Source organism: Equus przewalskii, chromosome 21 (assembly GCF_037783145.1).
Source record: "Equus przewalskii isolate Varuska chromosome 21, EquPr2, whole genome shotgun sequence".
In the NCBI taxonomy this organism is placed as follows: Eukaryota; Metazoa; Chordata; class Mammalia; order Perissodactyla; family Equidae; genus Equus; species Equus przewalskii.
In genome coordinates, this window is record NC_091851.1 from 25,250,716 (window position 1) to 25,274,437 (window position 23,722).

At 35.6% G+C, this 23,722-nt stretch overlaps 1 protein-coding gene across 8 annotated transcripts in view; it reads left to right on the forward strand.

Moving 5' to 3' along the window:
• The window catches only part of ITCH (itchy E3 ubiquitin protein ligase), a 109,091-nt gene that overhangs the window by 55,871 nt on the left and 29,498 nt on the right, over nucleotides 1-23,722 (forward strand). For all 8 annotated transcript variants that reach the window (XM_070588116.1, XM_070588115.1, XM_070588117.1 and 5 more), the window contains 7 exons: nucleotides 172-217; nucleotides 6,396-6,553; nucleotides 7,786-7,975; nucleotides 9,227-9,322; nucleotides 10,720-10,894; nucleotides 14,800-14,869; nucleotides 19,733-19,817. In XM_070588116.1, the coding sequence (XP_070444217.1) occupies nucleotides 172-217; nucleotides 6,396-6,553; nucleotides 7,786-7,975; nucleotides 9,227-9,322; nucleotides 10,720-10,894; nucleotides 14,800-14,869; nucleotides 19,733-19,817 (820 nt within the window). The remainder of the gene's footprint in view (nucleotides 1-171; nucleotides 218-6,395; nucleotides 6,554-7,785; nucleotides 7,976-9,226; nucleotides 9,323-10,719; nucleotides 10,895-14,799; nucleotides 14,870-19,732; nucleotides 19,818-23,722) is intronic.

The following is a 23,722-nucleotide window of genomic DNA, read 5'->3' on the forward strand; positions in this document are numbered from 1 at the left end:
ATATGAACATTTATCACATTTTCTTTTTAAATGACATGTTGAAATTTATGTTTTAGTGTCTTCTCTACTGGAAGATTTAATAAAAGGCTTTGCTTACATAATATATTTATGAAAAAAGTGAAAAGCAGTTTTTAAAACTCATTTTCTGACTAAACTTTATTGACGTTAAAGGTGCTTCACAGAATGATGATAGCTCCAGACCCAAGGACGAAACAAGGTAAGAGTTCACTTATTGCTTACTGTAGAATGCAGAAAGAGACGAAGGAGAATGAATAAAGATTCATTTTAGTCAAAACTTCAAGTTCAGATTGATATAAAAATACATGAGTGTCGAAAAAAAATTCAGGCTCAAGGTAAGAAAGGAAATATTTATGAAAGATTCAAGACTCAGCTTATCTGACTGCAGTTCTCTGGAGTAGGCCAGGGATACCCACATCACTAATACTTCCTTCATCTTGGAGTAAGTGAATATATTGGCACTTTTCCAAAGGCAGAAAGTTCAGAATCCTAGGGCCATCACTGGGCTGTTAAATTTCTTTTCTAGGAAAGCTGGAATATAAGCTTTGGGTATATGTGAAGGCCCTCACTAGCTATGATATCTTCTGGGCCTTCAGAGAAGGGGCAGAGATTTGTGCCAGCTGTTGGCTCTTAGCTTAGATTTAGCACTTTAATTCAGCACTATCAGCCTTTAGGTTTAGGGCCTGAAAAGTGTTGAACACCTTGGGTTGTGTTAAGTGACTTAACAAACTTTAAGTGTATATTGGTTATCCTAGAAACTGATAATGGGAGATAAAATTAGGAAAGGAGATGACCCTTGTCTTAAAGCAGTAAGGGACAAGTCTTAAATAGAGAATTAAAAAATCACACTAGATTCTTTTTTTTCCCAAATTGGGTAAGCAGTGGGTAGGAAGAAGATGAACCATGGAAGGAGTAGTCAGAGGAGGAAAACAAGAACCAAAAAGCAGTGGCACAGAACATAAGGGAAAATATTCAGAAAGATGGGGTATTTTAGTGTCAGATGCTGTAGGGGAGGATAGTGGAGCAAGTAGAAGAAAATGTCGATCATTGGTGAAGCTGAGTTGATAGGTCCATGGGAGTTTGTTGTACTATTCTATCTACTTTTGTGATGCATGGAAAATTTAATAATAAAAACTTAAAAACAAAGGACAACTCAAGACATTTAAGAAAATCAAAGTTTATAAAACTGCTCTATTTTACCTAATAGAGATCTACCTTCACAGAATCACTCCTGTGACAAAAAAATCTTTTATACTAATCTCATAAGAGGTAGACTATTAAAGAGTAGTAACTTCTTGCCCAGAGAACAATACCTACTTTTATTTCTCACTGTGATTAAAAAGCAATAGAAAAATTTTGGTCTTTTTGATTTTTTTTTGCGTGTGTGTGCTTTGGTGAGGAACATTCACCCTAAGCTAACATCTGTTGCCAATCCTCCTCTTTTTGCTTGAGGAAGATTGTCCCTGAGCTAACATCTGTGCCAGTCTTCCTCTGTTTTGTATGTGGGATGCCCCTCACAGCATGGCTTGATGAGCGGTGTGTAGTTCCACACCCAGGACCCAAACCTGCAATCCTGGCTGCTGAAGCGGAGCACATGTACTTAACCACTACACCACCCTGGCTGGCCCCAGAAAAATTTTTTAAGATTTCATAAATATCTCCGTAGACAACTTATGCCTCTTGTGCCTCTTTTTAGTTCTACATATAATAGAAGATTCTTTGAATTCCTGAAATTTCCTCCATTAAAATGTCTTAATATTTCAGTTTGCTTTGGTCAGTTAACTCCTCTTTTGAGTAATTAACCCAAGTGTTTTCATTGACAAGTGAGAATGTAATCGAATTTTGTATGTCCATTGAAAGCTTCTGTTATGCCACTCTCTTGTTTCTCTTTTGCAAATCTCTTTCTTACAATACTTTTATGAAACCACTCTAGACAACTATAAATTTCTTGCAAAGGCATTTCCAGAGCCTTAGCTTCGTGCCAATTATTAAATCAATGCTTTACATGTTCCCAAATGAATCTTTGTCCTTAATAATCTGAGGAACAGTGTCTTCCAGGTTTCTGAGACTGCCAGACTAATCTTTGACCATGTCTTTTGTGTTCAGCATGAATTCCTTTGCATTAGCTTTTATTCCAGAGAGCATACCTGTGTGATGATGGGTTTGAAATGCATTTTGTAGACTGTCAAATGCTGTTTAAATGTTACTACACAAAATCATGGCCATGACTGGCTTTTCCCCTTTGCTTTTATTTGCAGACTTCATAACTATAAGACTAAAAAGCAGGGCAACATATATGTAGTGAACAAAGTCTTCGGCTCCTTACCAGTTACCGTTTAAAAAGTTTACTAAATAGCTTTAGATTATTTTGCCTTGTCCTAATTCAAGCACTATGTGTATTATAAATGTAGCTTGCTTGTCTCCTTTCCACCATAGCATGTCTGGATGTTTAATGTTTCTCAGTGTTGTCTTTGTCATTTTTATGAAGTACCAAGATGATTGGTGCCTGGTGTTCAAGATTTTGTTGTTACATGTGCCTTTTTGACTGCTACTCTTTGATTTGTATATTTCTTATGGCCTTATTGTATTAGCATCTCAGTTCTCAAGGTTCTTTATCCTGTCCATAAGCATCTGAGTTTATGTATACGTCAGATATATATGTGTGGTGAGATAAGCAGAGGTTTGCAAGATTGTGGGAAAAAACCATAATAGCACATAATTAGCTAATTGCTTCTCAAAGATAATGGTGGTGGTGGGTTCACACTGACAATTCTGTATAGTGTATAGGTTTCCATATTGGTTTTTAAAAACCATTTTGGGTTTTAACTTCACACCCACTTATTAAAGTAACTAAAACAAACCACCAATGTTATTTTAGTACTATGGCCATGTTTCTCAAACTTCAGAGTATGTTAGAATCACCCGGAGAGCTTTTTAAACTACAGATTGCTGAGTCTCATCCCCAGTTCCCAATTCATTAGGTCTAGAGTAGGGCCCAAGATGTGCATTTCTCAGAAGTTTCCAGGTTATGCTGATGCTGCTAGACCAGGCCCTACACTTTGAGAACTACTATGGTTAGACATATAGCTATTTCTTAGATTACAATAAACTATGGGTTTTTCAGTTACATAACAAAGGCTATTTCTTGAAAATCCAGGCTTGCAGAATTTTCCAGAAATGTCACTCCATCTTAATATACTTTTTTACTTCAGAGCTAGTTTGAATCTTGTTTCTTTTTGGACTGTTTTTATTTTTGTTTACTATTAGAAGATAAAGTATTATTTTAAAAAATGTAAATCAGGGTATAAAATGTATAAAATCTTCATGGAAGAAATAGCATTTGACCTAAGAACACAAAGCATGGTTATAATTTGGATATGCATGTCTTGGTGAAATTGCAGAGAGGAAGGAGTTCTAGGGGAAAGGAAGAAAAACAGTCATGGAGGTGGGAGAGAACACAGTGTTTTATTAGAAATCTTCAATCATAGTGTTTGGCTGAAAATAGAGTAATTGAAAGGGAGAAATGATAGGAGGTGAATTTGAGAGTAGAATCAATTAATATTTATTGCCTGTTACAATATGTCAGGCAATATTGATAAGCATGATTCCTCTTATTTCAGTTAATCCATAAACATTTCTTTGAGGTAGGTAGGTATCATTTTTTACAGGTCATGAGAAAACTGAGGCTCAGAAAGAGAAAGTTTCCTGAGTTAAAAGTGTGCATGGCACAGTTGAACCTCGGACAGCCTTACCTTTAGAGCCTGAGTTCGTAATTATGCTTTACTGCTGCCGAAAGTGGAATTTTTTTTCATGTAAGTGCTTAGCCCTCAATAAAAGTTATTTTTAGTATTACAGAGGTTGGGGCCAGATGGAGATTTTGGTTTGCAAGTAAGTATAGGCTTGTAGAATCTTTTTCTGTGGAGAGGAATGTCCCTAAAAATATTTGCATAAGGCATCAGTATGATCAGAACTCCATAGGAAAAATTACGTTGTTTGACAGTTGTGTATAGTTTGGATTATGTGGTGGTGAGTGAAAGTGAGAAGATCTATTAGGAATTTGTTACGGTAATCCACTGAGAGATAATGAGGGTTAGAACTGGAGCAGTGGTGGTAGAAAAGTATAGAAAGAATGTGGAAGTGAAATCAGTGGGACTTGGGTATTGAGTGTCAAGCAGCACAGGAGAGAAAAAAAGTCAAATTGTCTGGGAGAATAGCAGTATCTCCTACAGAACCAGAACATAGGAGGAAGAGTAGCTTTAGTATTGGAGAGTTATTCTAGATCTCCTACATTTAGATAATAGTTTGGTACCAGAGAATGGGAATGAGGCAAAGATTAAAGAGTCTGATTTGGGAATCATTTTAGAGATGATCTTTGAAATCGTGGAATTTGAGACTCTAGGGGAAAATATATGGAAAAGGAAAAGGAGGACAAGAACAGAAACAAAGGGACCTACAATTTAGTGAATGAGAGGAAGAGGACAAACCAAAGAAAGGATGGTTAGAAGTGACAGTACAAGATTAGAATAGTGGTGTCACAGAAGTTGAGAGAAAAATGTTTTTAAAAGATGGAGTATTTACCACTGTCAAATACTGCAGAAAAGAGTGAGATCTCAGAGTAATCAAGCCAGGTAAAACCGGCTGTGTGGAAAATGAAAAACCAGGTTAGAGCTTCAGCTCAGCCCAAGATCAGAGTAGATTCCAGGTTGATTTTAAAGTTGATTTCAGGGGCTGGCTCCATGGCCGAGTGGTTAAGTTCTCGCACTCCGCTGCGGCGGCCCAGGGTTCGGATCCTGGGCACGGACATGGCACCACTCGTCAGGCCATGTTGAGGTGGTGTCCCACATCCCCCAACTAGAAGGACCTGCAACTAAGATATACAACTATGTACAGGGGGAGTTTGGGGAGATAAAGCAGGAAAAAAAGAAAAAGATTGAGAACAGTTGTTAGCCCAGGTGCCAATCTTTAAAAAAAAATAAAAAATAATAAAATTGATTTCAAAAAATGAAACTATAAAACCTTTAGAAGAAAATATGAATAATTCTTTCTTTTTTTTAAGATTTTATTTTTTCCTTTTTCTCCCCAAAGCCCCCCGGTACATAGTTGTGTATTCTTCGTTGTGGGTTCTTCTAGTTGTGGCATGTGGGACGCTGCCTCAGCGTGGTCTGATGAGCAGTGCCATGTCCGCACCCAGGATTTGAACCAACGAAACACTGGGCCCCCTGCAGTGGAGCGCGCAAACTTAACCACTCGGCCATGGGGCCAGCCCTGAATAATTATTTCTGAATAAATTATACAGAAATATAAAACTCTTGTATATTTAAAAATATAGAATTAAATGCAAATGACAAATATTTAACCAATATTAAAGATGATAATTAGTATCCTCAGATTGTAAAAAGCTTTTACAAATAATAAGGAAAATATTCTCCTATAATAGAACAATATACAAAAGACATAGAGTTCATGGAAGAAGAAACTCATATGGCCTATAAGTGAAATATTGTTGAAAATTAACATTTTTATTTACCAGATTGCCAAAGATTTTAAAATATTTAAACACTTTATGGTGAGATGGCGTTTTCATATCCAGCTGATGGGAGAACAGATCAATTATTACCTTTAAAATATTTCTTTAAAAATTTAGCAATCAATATTTCAGTCTTCAAAATATTTGCATACTCTGACCCAGCTATTCTGTTCTCTTTCTGAAGGAAATAGAAAATGCCAAAATAACCCTGCAAACAACCAACCAACAAAAAGAAAATGATTAAATTATGGTATGTCCATATGATAGGGTATTCTACAGTCGTTAGAAATGTTTTTAAATAATTTGGGGGAAATGCCCGGTATATAATGAATAACAAAACAAAGAAACAAAAACTCAGCAGGATATGAAACATCGTATGATCATATACATTGTATGGTCACAATCATAGCCAATGAAGAAAGACTGACAAGAGATACTCCTATATCTTGATGGTAATAATATCCAGAATATAGGATTGAAGGTAATTTTTATTTTGTAATTAGAAGTTACTTTTCACTTTGAAAACCTTTTAAAAATTAAAATGCGCTAACTACATTAATTGCATAAATAAAAAAATTATAATAAAGGAAAGGAGTATGAGAGAACAGTTTGAGGAACAGTTAGCGTTGAGGAAGTGTTTTAGGTTGAGGGGTTCAATTATATTTGTGAACTGAAAGGAAAGATCTAGAAGAAGGAAGGTGATGGAAGATACAAGAAAGGTATTAAAAGAAATTAGAAAGCTTTTCTCAAGCTCCTAAAACTTTAAGTTTTGGTCTCTCTGCTGGTTTTTTTGTGAAATGCAAAGAACATTCATTTTCCATTCCCTTTTCTTTCCTGCCTTCGTACCCAGAGCAAGCACAAATGGATCAGATGACCCTGAGGACGTAGGGTCTGTTGAAAATAGGAGGGTCAATGGGAATAATTCTCCATCACTCTCAAATGGCGGTTTTAAACCTTCTAGGCCTCCAAGACCATCACGACCACCTCCACCTACCCCACGTAGACCAGGTATGTATTCCAGCCATACACTAGAGATGTAGCTCTCAGTATTGTGATTGTAAATAATGTTCTGTTTGGGAACTGACCCTCAGGTAGGTGTCAAGGCATCCTTTTAGATCAGTTTCCTATATGTATTTTTACATTTAAGATTTTGGTCAAGAATGATCTTTCTATAGGTAATCAAGATGTGCCTTTTCCCTAAGTGTTTCCTTCAGAGGTGAAGTTATTGAGGCAAGTGCTCTACTGAGAATGAAAATCACATGTGCAGCATATAAAGTATAGGCAGTACAGATAAGACTGCAACTTTCTGGCAAACTTTGTAACTGTGTGAACATAAACATGTCCCAGAATCAAGGATCTGGTTGTTTATTCTCATTGTATCCTTTAAAAAGACAATTTGTAAATGGCAAATGACCCAACAATGCTAAATGATATTCAGATTTTAAAGCAAAAATTATACAACAAATGAACATATTTCACGTAGTAAAAATCTGGACATCTACAGGTTCATTTTTCCTGATTAGCCAGAATAAATCTTTAATATATTATTATTTTCTTGTGCTAGTATGTGGCAGGGAATGTAAAATAATTAAACCAAATATTATTAGAAAAGTAAATTAGTTGTCTACAAAGCATTTTGTTAAATGACTGTGTTTAATTATATACTTCTCCTTTTTTTCTGTAGATAATTGTGTTAACAATTTACTTCCAACCTTTGAGATTGTATACTACTTTGTCATAATATTGGAGACTTCCTTTGGGAATTGTTTTGTCAACAAGTATTTCTTCAAGATGTAATATGTACTTAACTATTTTTAAGAATATTATTGATTATCACTCAGATCTTCCGTATTTGTAATTAATATCAAAAATTGGTCTCTGATCTTCAGGGTTTCATAGGAAAGACAGTCTTAAGGATCTAGAAAGTTAGTAAATGAATCTATAATAAGGGATACCAAAACTTTCCTATTCTAAAAGTTTTTATTTCTTGTGACATTAGGAAATCAGAATCTATATGTGCTTCATAATTAATAATGAAACATGGGGTAGTTAGAACTTAAAAAGTTGTGAACAAGCCTGTTAAGTGGGACCATTGGCTAGTTCCCATTATGTAAGTCATTTTCATCTGCATATCCACATCTTAAATTTTGTCATCTACCTTTTTATTGTTTTAAGTTAATGTTCTATCCTGAATTTAGATTTCTGAAAAGATATTGCTATTTTCCCCAAATCTTTTATAGCATCTGTCAATGGTTCACCATCTGCCACTTCTGAAAGTGATGGATCTAGCACAGGCTCTCTGCCACTAACGAATACAAATTCAAATACATCTGAAGGAGCAACGTCTGGATTAATAATTCCTCTTACTATATCTGGAGGCTCAGGCCCTAGGCCATTAAATCCTGTACCTCAAGCTCCCCTACCACCTGGGTAAGTAATTGTTTTTGATTAACACTTCTTTTCTTTAGGCTTCTGCATATACTTATTAATAAGGAAAATAATGCTGAACTCCATTCTTTAAAAATCTGTCTCCAAGCAATTGTAACTGATTTTGGGGAGGAGTGTGTAGAGTCAAACTGAACAAAAAAAGCTCTCACCGCATTTGAAATTTCTCCCCTCATTGCTAGGGTAAAGTGGAAGAATATATATATATTTTTTGAAGGACTCTGAACCACAGAAAGTTAACCAAGTCCAAGTAATAAAATAGTCACCTAATTCAGATTGCTTTTTCTTTGAAGGGAAAAAGAATCACTTTTTAAAATAAAAATTTTTCCATCATGAAATCATTTAAAGCAAAGTTAGGAAACTCAGAAAATTAGTACTCATAATCCCATTTTAATCTCTACTAATTATATTTAAAATTAATAATACTCCAGTAGTTTATATATGTATATACATTGTGACATTCAAATTAATCCAGAGCTCAGAATGCTAATCAAGATTAATTGGCTAGCTGATAAAGTAATAAACTCTCATGTTGAGAATTTTAATTGCTAAACAGAATTATATTACTTGTGTGGGTAGTTAGGCCATTTTCCTTTTGGAAACCTACGTAAGAAGCCAGAATTGAGAATTGTTTGTGCAAGAGATTAGCAAAGAGAAACTGGGTACTCTTAGAAGTGATTGGTACACCTAAGCTGTGATATTTTTTTCCTATCTTCTTCACTTTGGGGATAAACCTGTCAAGGAGACTAGAACAATAAGATTGACTTTGTCTGTTGGACTGTGCAGAGACACACCTGATAAAGTCTTATTCTTTATTTTCAGCTTTTTTAGAACCCAAATAGTCCTTTGCCCTTCATTTAGCAGCTCAGTCTTTCTTCAGATTTTATAACATTAATTACAGCTTTCTTTTCCATTCAAGTCCTGCATATACCCTGATCTGATTGACTCAGACTTTGTCTCCTGAGTGCATTGACCTCAAGCCTCTTAAGAAACATAAGGCATCTCCTAGAGCAGATAGTTCTATAGAAGAAATCTCATCCACTGTGTGTCACCCTCAGGATAACATTTCTTGACTTTATTCCTAAATTCTTTTGGAATAATCTTCTTTATTTACTAATATTCTTATTCGCCTCAGTTCTGAAATATGGTAATGTAAGAGAAAAAGGCAAAGACAGGATTAAAAAGCCAGGCTATTCATACAAGTATGTTACCAGCCTTTTTAATTTTGTCTTTAAGTTGGGAGCAGAGAGTGGACCAGCATGGGCGAGTTTACTATGTAGATCATATTGAAAAAAGAACAACGTGGGATAGACCAGAACCTCTACCTCCTGGGTAAGTGTCCAAATTAAAGAAGAAAAGAAGTATTTATTCAGAACTATAGATTATATCTGTACAGAATCTTCCCTACATTGCTGCTTTTCCTCTCTCTGTCAGTCTTTTTTCTACCCACTCTATTTTGTAGTGAATACAAACTGGAAAGCATCAGAGAATTGATTGAGCATGATGAATGATTTTTATCGTCACTCATTTCTAACCTAAAGATTCCATAGGTCTTTCTACTTCCAAGTTTTCCTTTTTGAACTTTTACCTGGCTCAAACTGCAGGGTTTTAGGATTGGTTTCTTCAAGAGTAATTATTTAACTGAGTAAGAATTATAGCCCCATCATATATATGAGGATAAAGTCCCTATTATATTAAAAAGTTTAATATGTAATAGTGAGTTCATTGCAAAATAGTTGGGGAAATAAAGTGTATATTAATACATGATGTTATGCATTTGGCATTTACATTATATAAAATAATTGGAAGAAAAATATTTTTATTCAACAGAAGTCAGTAGCAAAAATGGGGAAATAAGTTAGTTACAACTCTTACAGGAAGTATATGTAACCATGATAATGTACATACTTGTAGTAATCCTCTCTAGGAAATTTATCCTAAAGCAATAGTGCAAAGGAAGGAAAAAAGTTGTGATATATTAAAGGTATTTATTATTTTAGTATTTATAATATCAGAATATTAGAAAGAACCCTAAACAATCAGGTAGAAATCACCAAATTATTGTGTCAACATTTACTTAATACTATGCATCCATTTGAAATAATAAATAAGATAGTTGTATTCTTGTGAAAAAGTGCTTTTTGATATCTATGGAAAGCTGTATATACAATTGTGTCTGTATTGGGATAACAACAGTCAAAAGAACATGGGAAAGAAAATGAGAACTTTTTTCTTAATGACTGTTCCCCCCCCCCCGCCCCGTGAATGTACATTGTGTTTTAAAAACCTGGCTGATACATCTTAAGAACTTTTAAGAAGGAAATTTTGGGGGCCAGCCCTGGTGGCCTAGTGGTTAAGTTCAGCACATTCTGCTTTGGCAGCCCGGGTTTGGTTCCCAGGTGTGGACTGACAGTGCTCTATTAATGGCCATGATGTGCTGGCGGCCCACATACTAAAAAATAGAGGAAAAGTGGCACAGATGTTAGCTTGGGGCGAATCTTCCTCAGCAAAAGAAAAGAAAAAAAGAAAGAAATTTGTAGAAACACTTATCTTAAGTTTACTTATATACCATTTAAAGATATATAAAATAAAAGACTTTAGGTAAATAAAAAATAGTTTCTCAAGGTAAAATCTTACCAAACCCGCACCAGGGCCAAGGTGAAGTCCTGCTTAATTCTTATCTGTTTCATAAGTATTTGTTGAATTAGGTTGTTTTTATCCTGATTTAGCTGGGAACGGCGGGTTGACAACATGGGACGTATTTATTATGTTGACCATTTCACAAGAACAACAACGTGGCAGAGGCCAACATTGGAATCCGTCCGGAACTATGAACAGTGGCAGCTCCAACGTAGTCAACTTCAAGGAGCAATGCAGCAGTTTAATCAGAGATTCATTTATGGGGTGAGCAGCCTGTTGCATTATACACTTAATAAGAGTATTTGGTTTTCAACCTTTTCCTGCATATGAGATGTAAAGCACTAAAAAGAAGGTACAAGTAGGATGGCAACCCAGTTGTTGCTGTTGATAGATATTATTGTTAGACCTTGACTTGAGTATTCTATGTGATATGTTCTTTCCTCTTTGAAATTTCCTGAAGTTCAACCTCATTTGCTTTGTTAATGTCAAAAAAGAAAGAAGTTAAGACAAACTTAAAATCCTTGGACAAAACAATAGTAAAAATAAGCCCAAATAGTTTGAAAAGAATTAAAACAGTTCTAAATTTAATACTGCCTAACTTAGCAGAACATCTGAAACCTTGGGTCTAAGAGCACCTGACTCTTTGGTGGTTATATAGAACTGATGATAGAATTGCATCATTTTGTAACATATAAAGGTAAAGTTTACCTAATACAGTATTTGGTACTCTAGGAGACTAAAGAAATTTGATTTCTTATAGGATTATGCTAAATATATTATTCTGCCTTCAAAACTATATTATCTATATATAAAAAATTTCCTTTCTGGAAATGGCTTAAGTTTTACATATTTTCCTTTAGAGTACTATTGCAGCAATAGTGGTAAGCACACCAAAATGTATTGATGTTTTGTTAATGCAATCTTTGGTGCTAGGAATTTTACAGTCTTTCAGATCATAAAGTATCACAGATCTTTTCTCTGGGGAAAGGGAAATAGTCCTTGGAGAAATTTGATTCTATGTACCAAACAAGAGGGATTTGTTTGAGTAATATATAGAACTTAAACAACTCTCCCAGAGTTCAAGAGAAGCTCACCCTCTTTATTGCCATCTCTTTCCCTCCACCACCATCAATATCATCCCTGTTAGAATCCATCAGAGTAAATTCCTGTCTTCACTAGGCATTGCATTTTTCCTTCTTCCCCATATTCCTGTCTATTTCTTGGACCTCATCACCATCATAGTTATTATTCACTAATGTGGACAAATTCACCTTTATCAGCAGCCTTCCCTTCACTACCTGCTTATGACTAAGATAACTTTCTTTCATATAACAATTTGTGCTGCCACCTTCTGTAGACAGCTGTCACTATATTCCCCTTCTCAGTGATTTTAGAAGTGAAATTATTTTTTGTCTCATCAACCTTACCCTTTTTTCTTTTCCTATTCTGTTTTACATCTTCCTTTCTTTCTAAATTATAATCACCTTTGATATGCCTGGCCAAATTTCTTCTAGGTTTGAATGCCTAGCTTGCCTGCCTTCTTTAAAACTAGTTTCCAGGGGCTGGCCCCAAGGCCAAGTGGTTAAGTTTGCGCACTCCACTGCAGCGGCCCAGGGTTTCACTGGTTCAGATCCTGGGTGTGTACATGGCACCACTCGTCAGACCATGCTGAGGCAGCGTCCCACATGCCACAACTAGAAGGACCCACAAGTAAAATATACAACTATGTACTGGGGGGATTTGGGGAGAAAAAGCAGAAAGAAAAAAAAATTGGCAACAGTTGTTAGCTCAGCTGCCAATCTTTAAAAAAAAATAAAATTAAAAAAAATTTTAAAAAAGTAGTTTCCACATGGGTAGCCAGCGGAAAGAGCATGGGCTTTGGAGTCAGACACATCTGGGTTCGAATCTTGGTCGCGCAGTTACTTTCTATGTATGACTTTGAGTAAGTTACTTAACCTCATCAAGACTCGTTTACTTTATCTATAAAGTATATAAATATATATATATATATTTATATATATTACCTCAGAAGGGTTTTTTTGAGGATTCTGTAAAATATAGTTCCTAATATGTTTGGCACATACTAGATGTATAGAAATGTTATTTTTCTTCTTTTCTCTCCCTCATATCCACAATTGTAAATGTACCCTTTATCTCACTTTGACAGTACAAAATCTCTTAAAACATTCTTTTTAAAGACAGATTTAGCAAATTTCTGGAGCACCTACAGTGTGTATTGCTTCATTGTAAACTTGACCAATTTGATACTCGGAGTCTTTGGAACTTTTCCTGAATTGCAGCTTTTGCCTCATCATCCATGTTCTTTTTTTTTCTCCTATCCAAAATAACCTGACAAATTTTCTGCGTTCTTAACTCTTTGCTTTGTTATAGAATGGTTCTAAATCAAAAAGAACTTAAACAGACTATTTCAGTTACTCTTAACATAGCAAACAGTATGAACTGAATTGAATATTCACAGTACCAGCTACTTAAAAAGTGGTGGGGTGGTGGGGTGGTGGGGTGGTGCTGAGAAAGTCTGTTTATTGGGTATCTGAAGTGGCCTTTGTTCTGATCCTGGTTACAGAGCAGTGGACTCTCATACACTCAGCATCTTTAACCTCACAATGGATATCGTTGATGATGGAAACTGTGTAATGGCTCTTCTTGTCCCATGGCTTCGTTGTACATGTCCCTATCTTATCTGTCCAGGAAGAGCCAGTGGGATAGGCTTGGGTCTTAGAAAATTATCAGAACAGTTTGTCAAATGCCAAACTTTTCAGGGTTCTGTAACCAGGGTTCAATCCTTTTATAGTGTTTTTCCCTGGCCTCCTACTCTTAGTACTTTTCACAAAGCGAAGAGAAGCAAGGCCAGTTCGTGAAAAGTCTGTCTTCCAAGAGCTGTTAAATCAGAAATGGAATATCTCTCACATGCTTGGAAACTTTTAATCAGTTAACCCAATTTCTGTAATAAGTCAGTGACATGGAAAAAAAAACAAAAAGAGATGGTGGGAGAAACTGCTATAGATTGAGACTCAAGAGACTCAACCTAATGTAATGTGAGGACTTTGTATTCTGATTTGAGCAAATAAGAAATCAGAGACATTTAATTAGGAGTTGGGTTTTAGATGATAAAATTAACATAGATTCTTTGCTAGGTATGATAACGATATGTGGTTATGTAAGAAAATGTCCACAAATTTTAGAAAGGCATACTAAAATACATAGTGGTGAAGTGATGACTGGTTTTTCTTCAGCACAGAATGGGCAAAAAAGATAAATGTGGCAAAGTCTTGATAATTGTTGAATTTTAGTGTTGGATATATGGGGTGTGCTGTCCTATTATACTTGTGGGGTTTTTTTTTCTTCGTAATAATTTTTTCTTAAAGCAATTAGAGTCTGTTATTTGTTTGCCTTATCTTATTAAAGAAGAAAGGGCTTAACCAAATCTTACTGAAAGACCACAAATTGTCCTCACTTTATTATACATTTAAACCAAAACCTACTCATTAACCCTACACAGAGTCAATATGACTTTTGCTTCTCTTTTTCCAATGGTTGACTCCTGCTTTCCTTTTATCTAGCCAAACCTCTCTCTCCGCCAGTGTGATAATAGCAAACAGAAATTTAAGAAGTCTTCTATATAGTTCTAGGCTCGTCAGCTCCTTCCAACTGGAATTCTTTCCTTTCACTCATCTGCCAATCTGTTCTTCCTGTGCCCCCAACTCTATTCCCATAATTCTTTGAATATACCATGTACTGTATATGATCCTCTCTTTTTGAGTTAGAAATAAAAGATTTTTCTCAACTATCTGATGACTCTGAGTACTGTTATTTATAAATGACTTTTTTGGTGGTATTATATATTTCTCTAATTTACTGATTTGTAGTTAAAGAAGAAGAAATGGTTATTTGGGGGTTATGTACTTGTAATGTTTGAATTTCAAATAGTTACAAATGTTAAATAATGTTTGCAAAGATTTTTTCTCCACCAGAGTGTATTGATGTTTATTCATGACTGTGTGATACTTATCTCTAAGATGTGAACTTTGTAAGAGTGTGTTATGTTGCACATGGCCGGGGAAGGCATATCAGAACTCAAAGCTTGATCTCAAGTTATCTGTTTTAAGTTGTTCTCTGTTTCACCATTTTGTTGTTGTTGTTCTTTTTAGAATCAAGATTTGTTTGCTACATCACAAAATAAAGAATTTGATCCCCTTGGTCCCCTGCCACCTGGATGGGGTAAGTCACATGAATTTTTTCATTGAATTCAGTCATTTCAAAAATCAGGTATTTATAGATGATACTCTGCTCTAGCTTGAGTGAATTTCTGGGAAGCTTTTTGGGTATGTTGGTTTAATTCAGAGTGCCAAATAGGCATTAAATTTTCCCAGAGTTCTAAGTTGACTCTTTCATTATGGTGAATTTTTATTGGAATTCAGAATTATTTTACTTTTCTAAAGTTTAAAAATATTTTTGCTCACTCAGCAATAAAAATAAATAGATTATTGATGCACACAACAATCTGGATGGACCTCAAGTGACATTATGCTTAGTGAAAAAGTCAATCTCAAAAGATTATGTACTGTATGATTCAACTTATATAACATTCTCAAAATGACAAAACTATACAGATGGGAAACAGTAATAGTTGCCAGGAGACAGAGCCAGTGGTAGGTGGGTGCAAATACAGGAGGTAACAGAAGTGGTTCTTTTTTTTTTTTTAATGAATTTTTGGTGAGGAAGATTGGCCTTGAGCTAACCTCTGTTGCCAGTCCTCCCTTTTCTTTTTTTCTCTCCAAAGCCCCAGTGCATAGTTGTATATCCTAGTTGTAAGTCACTCTAGCTCTTCTACATGGGATGCCACCACAGCATGGCTTGATGAGCAGTGCATAGGTCTGTGCCGAAGATCCAAACTGGCGAACCCCGGGCCACTGAAGCAGAGCATGCGAACTTAACCACTTGGCCATGGGGCCAGCCCCACAGAAGTGGTTCTTATGTGGTGGTGGAACAGTTCTGTATCTTGACCGTGGTGGTGATTACACAATCTATACATGGGATAAAAGTGTGTAGAACTATACATTCACATAAATGAATTCAGCTTTAAGAATTCATGCATATTGAATAAAGTCTATAGTTAACAGTAATGTACTAGTGTCAGTTTTCTGATTTTGATACTATAGTATAGCTATGTGAGATGTTACCATTGGGGAAACTAGTTGAAGGGTATGTGAGATTATTTGAATGATTTTTGCAACATCCTGTGAGTAATAATTATTTTAAAATAAAAAACTTAAAAACAAATTTTGATCACTTTGGTGCTTCCAAAACACAGTTAGGAGTTTGGTTGAGTTGATGTTATATGAAAGAACAGTAGAAGGGGGAACGTGTTAGAGTAGTGACTTTGTGCCCTACACCATGAAGCACAAGATTATGCTCTGTTATCAAGTACTTTTGGTACCTTGGTTATTGGTGGGCCTACCCTCTCAGAATTTGGTTTTATAGCATTATATAAGTCATAGCACTGTAGCAAGTTTCCAGAATAAACATGGCAGTGTAGAAATAGTTTTGCATGAAAGCCAAAGAGAATATAGAAAGTGGAAAACAGCAAAGGAAAGCCAGTTATGGAACCAGTTGAAGTTTTATCTTCAAGAGCTGCAGATATTTCATAACATTGGGGTAAATTCAGAAAGTGATATTTCTAGATAGTCTTGTTGGGAGGCATCAATCCTCAAGATACATTGCTCTAGCATTACTTCTTTAAGGAATGGAGAAAAAAATTGATGGATCAAGATCGCATGAATCTAGGCAATAAATGATATTGGCTGTGTAAGCCTGCCTTTGAGAAACCCCGTTGTTCTTAAGGTTGTTTATACTTAACACTCCTGTGAGTCAAAGAGGGAAAAATGTAATAGGTTGTATTTATAACTGTTATTGTTACTAGCTTGTAACCAAGGGAGGGTATATGAAAGTTGTGAATTTCTGTCTTCACCAAAGCCTGGCTCTCTAGTAAGGAGTCTTGGCTCTACTAGAACCTCGGAGTGGACAATGTATAGTTGGTCTGAACTGCTTTAGAAGAGGGGATGTTGCTCTTAAGAGGCATTTTGAACCAGACCTGTCGTATTGCTTTCCCAGACATGGACGGTTTTCTCAGCTTTATTTCTAGAGTTTTCGTATGTCCATGTTAGAGTGGATAAATTGATGCACTGAAAGGATATATCTGAAAGGTCATGTATTTATCCTCTTAATTTTATTGCAGAAAAATCACGATGCAATTGGCTTTTGTCAGAAACACAGCCCATTTTACTCCTTCTCCAGAGCAGCTATAAGAAAAATGGCCTCTTGCTCATAGAAGCACGAATTGCAGCCTATGTTGACTTTACTCGAAAAGCTTTCCCTGCAAACTGGTTCTAACCTTCTATATTTATCATTATCCTCATCATCAAGAGCTTCCTTATTATTGCTTTAGCCATCAGCACCTCCCTAAAATACTGTCTCTGAAGTCCCAATCCCAGCTTATTCATAGGTTATCAGAATCTTGCCTTGCTTACTTTAAATTCTACTGATTTTTAGGTTTCACACTCCTGAAGTTGAAGTGTAACCCCCGTCCCAAATGAGTTCTTGGTCATCCTGTTACTCAGACTGAGCATTGCTTTATGATTCTCTGCCTTTGGGGCGTATGCCTTATTTGTGGAACCAGTGACAATACTGGTACTGTAAAAGATGACACTCAGCTGACATACCCTCAGGATTTAAAATCCCAGTTTATAGCCTGTGTTTACATTCTGAAATTGCAGCAGCATTTTTGTGACACCATATATATTTAAATCCAACTTCTTCAGTCTTTCAGACTTTCATATGCTAGGACTAAACATTACCACCTTACACACTGACAGTGGAGAATATTAATACATGCAAGGTACAGAAGCTGGAGAACAAAGAATGCTTTTGGTTCAACAATGTAGCCTAATAGGGCTTTGTATAGCTGGTTTTACTCATCAAGTATAAAGATATTTACTCATTTTCAGAGTTGTTATGAAAGAATACATAGAATAGCAAGAAGCTTCTGTTTTTTACTGTTTTATTCAAGTCAGGAAGTGCTCTGATGTGCATTCAGGTTTGATGTTCTGTAATTTCAGTATTGTTTGTCATGTGATTTTTTCCAACAAAGTAAGAAATCAGCTCTACAGCCACAGTACTTCCTCTTATTAAGCAGATGAGTTTTCAGTTTGCAAGGGCATCCGCCTTTCAAATTTTGTTTTTCACAGCCTCTTCCAAGAAATGCTGATATCAGCAGTATATACTTAGAACATAGACAGGAAATAAGTTTTCTATTAACTTTATCTTGCCTCATGTTAGCTTTTGAAGAGAAACTCTCTGGCCCTGAAATCTGAACTTAAATGGCAGATAAAAGATGAGTATATGCTCAGCTATATACTTAGGGTATTATTTTTAGATTATAGAAGTTACTTTTAAAAAATTATTTGGATACAAGAAACTTACACATTCTGCAAATATATTTAAAAATTTACATTTAATGTGATGGCTAAGAACATTAACTTACTTTGTTATCATGTAGCCAGCTGTAGCACTGTGGTTCCTTCTTTTTGCCTCAGAGACAACCTTAAAGTTGGTTACATGTTTCCACACTCAAGATGCCATAAGCAGTGAAGCCAGTCTTAACATTCAGTGTGTCACAAGATGTAGAGTCCCATTTTTCTGTATATTATGCACACTTGGACTTCTATTTCCATTTTAGGCTCAGCTGATGTAGAAAGTAGCTGAGATGTCAGGAGCAGATTCATGATACTCACCAGTATATCACTTCTAACCCCTCATATCATCACTGCTACTTGAAATCGTGGAATCAGTGCTGGAGATAAAGTTAAATGTGACCAAATAACAACTTGACAAAGCTATTGCAAGACTCATCCTGCAATATCTTGCTTGAAAAAAGATCCAAAGGATCTAAATAAATGTTATTTGAAAAATAGATGCCAACTTTTCAAACCATATGAAATAAAAATTGACTTTATCAGTATGGAATTAATCTTAAAATTTTGTTTGAAAATTGCTAATTTTTAGAAACTGTGCTTTTAAAAAAGTTGAAATCCATTACTCTTTAATACTTCCAATTATTCATTTTGAGACATCTTGGCCAAATTAAATTTAGATACAGGAAGAGACCTATCTTTTGAAGAATTAATTGGTAATAGAGCAGAGAAGTCAATAGTTCAAAACAACAACTTAATATTAAAATTTCAAAACTTTTTGGTTATTAAAAGACAGTCACATCCACATGTCTTCTAAACCTTAATGACAAAGTTCAGGAAAGCAGGGGAAATTTTGTAGAGTGGGGACAAGAAAACTAGAATCCTAAGACGAGAGACAAGTGAGGAAATAAACAGCAGCCACAGATGAAGTAAATTAAAGAACTGAGCCCTGCTGCCCAGCTCTTGTGTAGAAAGTTACTATAGATATTTAGGATTTAGGAACTGAGCATGTTAAGGAACAGGATATATTTTGAAACAGTCTTCTCTAGTAGAATAATGCCTAACATGTAAGAAAGAAACAATTAAGTTATATCCCTCCATTATATTTTTAGAAATGAGATAGTGTAGTATGAAAAAATCCCTGATTGGAGACCTGAGTTTCCATCCTGTCACTGCTACTTAATTCTGAGATTTTGGGCAGATCACTTAACCTGTCTGAGTTTCCTTATCTTGAAGATAAATTAAAACCACCTACCCAAGGGACTGTTAAAGATAAAATAAGATCATGTATGTAAAGTTAAAACAGTTAATTATTCTTGCTGCTTTTGGCTGGATTGAGCAGAAAGATCCTGTGGGCAGAACATTGCCATTAAGTCTATTTAGCTTCTAGGATATACTGATTTTTTGTAACCTTAGTAAATATGTGAATTTAATAATGAAAGAAGAAATTAAAACTTTTTAGTTTAGTTTTAGTTTAAAGTTGTGATTTAAAATCGACAAAATCAACAATGCAGTAAGAAATTGGCAAATTCAGTTCATCTTATTTTATTTTAGTTTGAGGAACAAGACTACACCAATTCTAATGTTTTGAATTTCTTTTCTTTTTTTTAAGAGAAGAGAACGGACAGCAATGGTAGAGTATATTTTGTCAACCACAATACTCGTATTACACAATGGGAAGATCCCAGAAGTCAAGGGTAAGAACTTTCAGTTACTAGTGTATAGATAACCTCTTAAAGATTGTACCCTATTTCTGACTCAGTTATGAAAAAAAATAAAAGTTACATATTCTTTCCCAAAGGCCTTAAACATTAATCAACCATATACATTAAAAAGAGAAAAAATTGTTACTGTTACTTTCATATAATGGATTTGGGTTTCTTGAGAGTATAGGGGGGAAAAAAACCTCATTGGTATATGCAATTACACTTATATATTCAAAAATACCTATTTATTATTAGTAAGACCAGATTAGTAATTCTAAAGTGGATTTTGCAACCTGGGATCACTGGATAAAATTCAAGGAGTATATGACTTAGTGGGAAAACATACATATTCAATTTCACTAACCTTTACTTGAAATTGAGTGTTTCCTTCCATTATCATTGTAAGCTACAACCACATCATTCTGCAGTTGTAGATATCTGAAAATATTGTTTATACACTTCATTACAAGCACTTGCTAGTTAATATAGTAACAGAAACACATTATTATCAGTTGTCTTTTTAATGTTTTGATAACTGTATATATAATTGTTTTTCTTTGTAACATTATGTAATAGTGTATGTATTAGTTTGCTAGGGCTGCCTTACAAAGTACTACAAATTGGCTTAGAACAACAGACATTTGTCTCATAGTTCAGGAGACTAGAAGTCTGAGATGAAGATGTTTTCAGGGCTGTGCTCCCTCTGAAGGCACTAGGGAAGGATCTGTTCCAGGCCTCTCTCCTAACCTCTCTGGTAGTTCTTTGGCTTGTGACAGCAAAACTCCAGTCTTCACATGGCATTCTTGCTGTGTACATGTCTCAGTGTCCAAATTTCCCCTTTTTATAAGGACACCAGTCATATTGGATTAATGGCCCACTGTCATCATGATCTCATCTTAACTAATTATATCTGCAGTGACCCTAAAAGATCACATTCTGAGGTACTGAGGGTTAGGACTTCAACTTATGAATTTGCAGAAGTCACAATTTAGCCCATAACAATATGTAACAATATGTAATACGATGCAGGTGTCAGGCTGCCAGAGAGTTCCATTCTGTAAGGAATTGGGCAAGCCATAGAGCACAGAGAGCACAATCCACTAGATTGCCCTCACTTCAGACCAACTGGCTACAAATTCGAGGGTCCCCACAACCACTTTCAGATTTGATAACTCACCAGAGAGACTAGAATTCACTGAAACCCATTATCTTCACAGTCATGTGTATTATAGGGAAAGGGATACAAATTAGAAGCAAGAAATGTGTAGAGCAGTCTGAGAGGGTTCCAAATACACAGAATTGATGTGGAACAGTATGCATGGAGTATTGCCAGTCTCTGGTATGCAGAATTTTTATTGGGACTCCATCATGTACTGCCTGTGTGGCTAACCTTTAGTCTCCAGCCCTTCCCCAGAGTTGGGGCTAATGCCTTTAGTTTCCAGTTACTCCAGAAGTCAGAACTGATACAGCAGGTCCTAAGCCTCCATCATAAATCACATTGTTGACTGTTTGGTGTTCAAAGCCCCCAAGCAAACATGGATACTCCTGACAGGCAGGACATTCTAGAAGCCTAATGATCACCTCCCAGGAACCAAGGGCAAAGGCCAAACTTCTCTTCAGGTATGACTAATTCTTCACATATTTCATGGCTCAGAGTTTTAAGAACCTCTCTTCTAACGATATGCTTTAAATTTAAAATCTGTTTCTGGATACCAACACATCACAACATTTTTTATGGAGTTATGGTATCTAACTTAAATATATTCAATTTCCCAAAAAGGAAGAGTTAAGAATTTCAAAAGTAGTATTTCTAAGGCCTCTTTAAAGTTCTATCTCTAAGGATAGAATAGACCATGTTACCTTTCTGTAATTTACTCCCATTTTTTTTGTTCCCCTGTGAACTTTAAAGTTTCAGAGTTAAAATTAGAATCATATTTTAATAAATAATACAAATGACCCAGTTCTATCCAATTTGTTTTGTTTTCAAGAAAACAACTTGTTACTGAGCCTGTCTTGCAAATATAATTACAACAAATGAGAAGTGTTATCTTTTAAAAACTTTTGGTAGCATATTTTATCCAACATTTGTATTCAGTTCTGTGAATACAGTGAAATGTTCTTAACCTTTTGACATAGTTTATAAATACTGTTTTATGCAATGGTTCTCAGCCTTTTGTTTTTCTGAAGTACACTTGAGGAAAATGACATTCCTGTCAGCAATGGTGGCTCTCTAAAACAGTGAACTTAAATGCCTCCAACGATACTCTTTCTTCCCTTTGAACATTTCCATTGTTCTCTCTCTCTCACCAAACTCACCGAATGAGAAAATTAAGGCTGTAGAATAGGGAAAATGAACTGGCAAATATGGATAAAACTAAAAAGACTGGCTGTCATGGCAGAATACACAAACAAAAATTGCAAAGGAGTGTTCAATAGTTCTGTACTCATTGTAGTGTAACATTTTGAAATGTAAAAATAAATTTCTTAGGTTCATGGTAAGCAGTTTTGAAATTTATGCATGCCTCAATTAATATGTAACAGATTAAAATTAGTTCATTTATGTTAGTCACTACTGCCTTAAAATCTAGTTCTTGTTTTAAAATTCATGTAATATTTGTAGAGTGGGAAGTTATTGCCAGACACACATGGTGAAATTCTTGGTAAATGCTGTGCTAGCATTATGAAGGAAGTACTTTGAGGGACCTGAGGAGAATGATCAGTATATAGTAGGAAGAGTAATAATAGTTACAGTTTGAGGGCTTACTATGTGCTAAGCTTTTTACTTGTGTTCTCTCATTTATTCCTCATATAGTTTTATTACCTAGACATTGTTATCTCTATTTTATAGGCAAAGAAACACGTTTAGAGAGATTAAGCAAGGTCTAAAGATAGGTATTAAAGAAGTGAGTATGAATATTTCATAAAGAACATTTGAGTTGCCTTAACAGAGGAATAATAGAGATTCTGGACAATGGGAGAATCTTCACTTGAAGGTGTGGCAGATCATATCTTGTTTAGGGAAATGGTGAATAGCCATACACTATGAAGTCACAGGGTTCATGGAAGGGAGTTGGAGGTAGAGTGCAGAGATAAATCTGAAAGGGAACATTGAGGGTGGAGTATAGAGGCAGAGTGAGTGCCTGGTGGAGGAGTTTAGATCTTACCATTGGTAGTGGTGAGCAGTGTTATCACTTTAAGGAGAGAATTTGATCAGATCACTATTTTAGTACTCTATCAGCAATATGAAATATCAGAGTGTAGGACTAGAGTGATACTAGATGCAGGAAAACCAGTTAAGTGGCTGTTGTGAAAGTTTAGAAGAGAGCTGAATAAAGCCAGAATAAGGATGGTGCTGGTGACTGAGAACACTGAAGAACATGAAGACTTCTAAGGCAGAATGGGCAGAACTTGGTTAACATAAGATGTTTAGATGTGTTATTACGTAGATGAGGAATACAGGCCAAGTAGATGGGAGAAGACTTGAGTGGTGGTTGATGGACCTGTTGGGGTTTTTTTAAAGATTTTATTTTTCCTTTTTCTCCCCAAACGCCCCCGGTGCATAGTTGTATGTTTTTAGTTGTGGATCCTTCTAGTTGTGGCACGTGGGATGCCACCTCAGCATGACCTGACAAGTGGTGCCATGTCCGTGCCCAGGATCCAAACCGGCAAAACCCTGGGCCGCCGTAGCAGAGCATGTGAACTTAACCACTCGGCCACGGGGCTGGCCCCCTGTTGACATGTTTAACATGCTTGTAGGATATCTAGATAGAGAGGTCTAGTAAACAACTGGAAATACTAAATTTAAATGGTTTCCTAGAAAATTTCTGCTGCATTTATGGGTATTTTTAATTTCTGTACTTGGCAAATAAGCAACTCTTTAACATTTTTTTATTTGT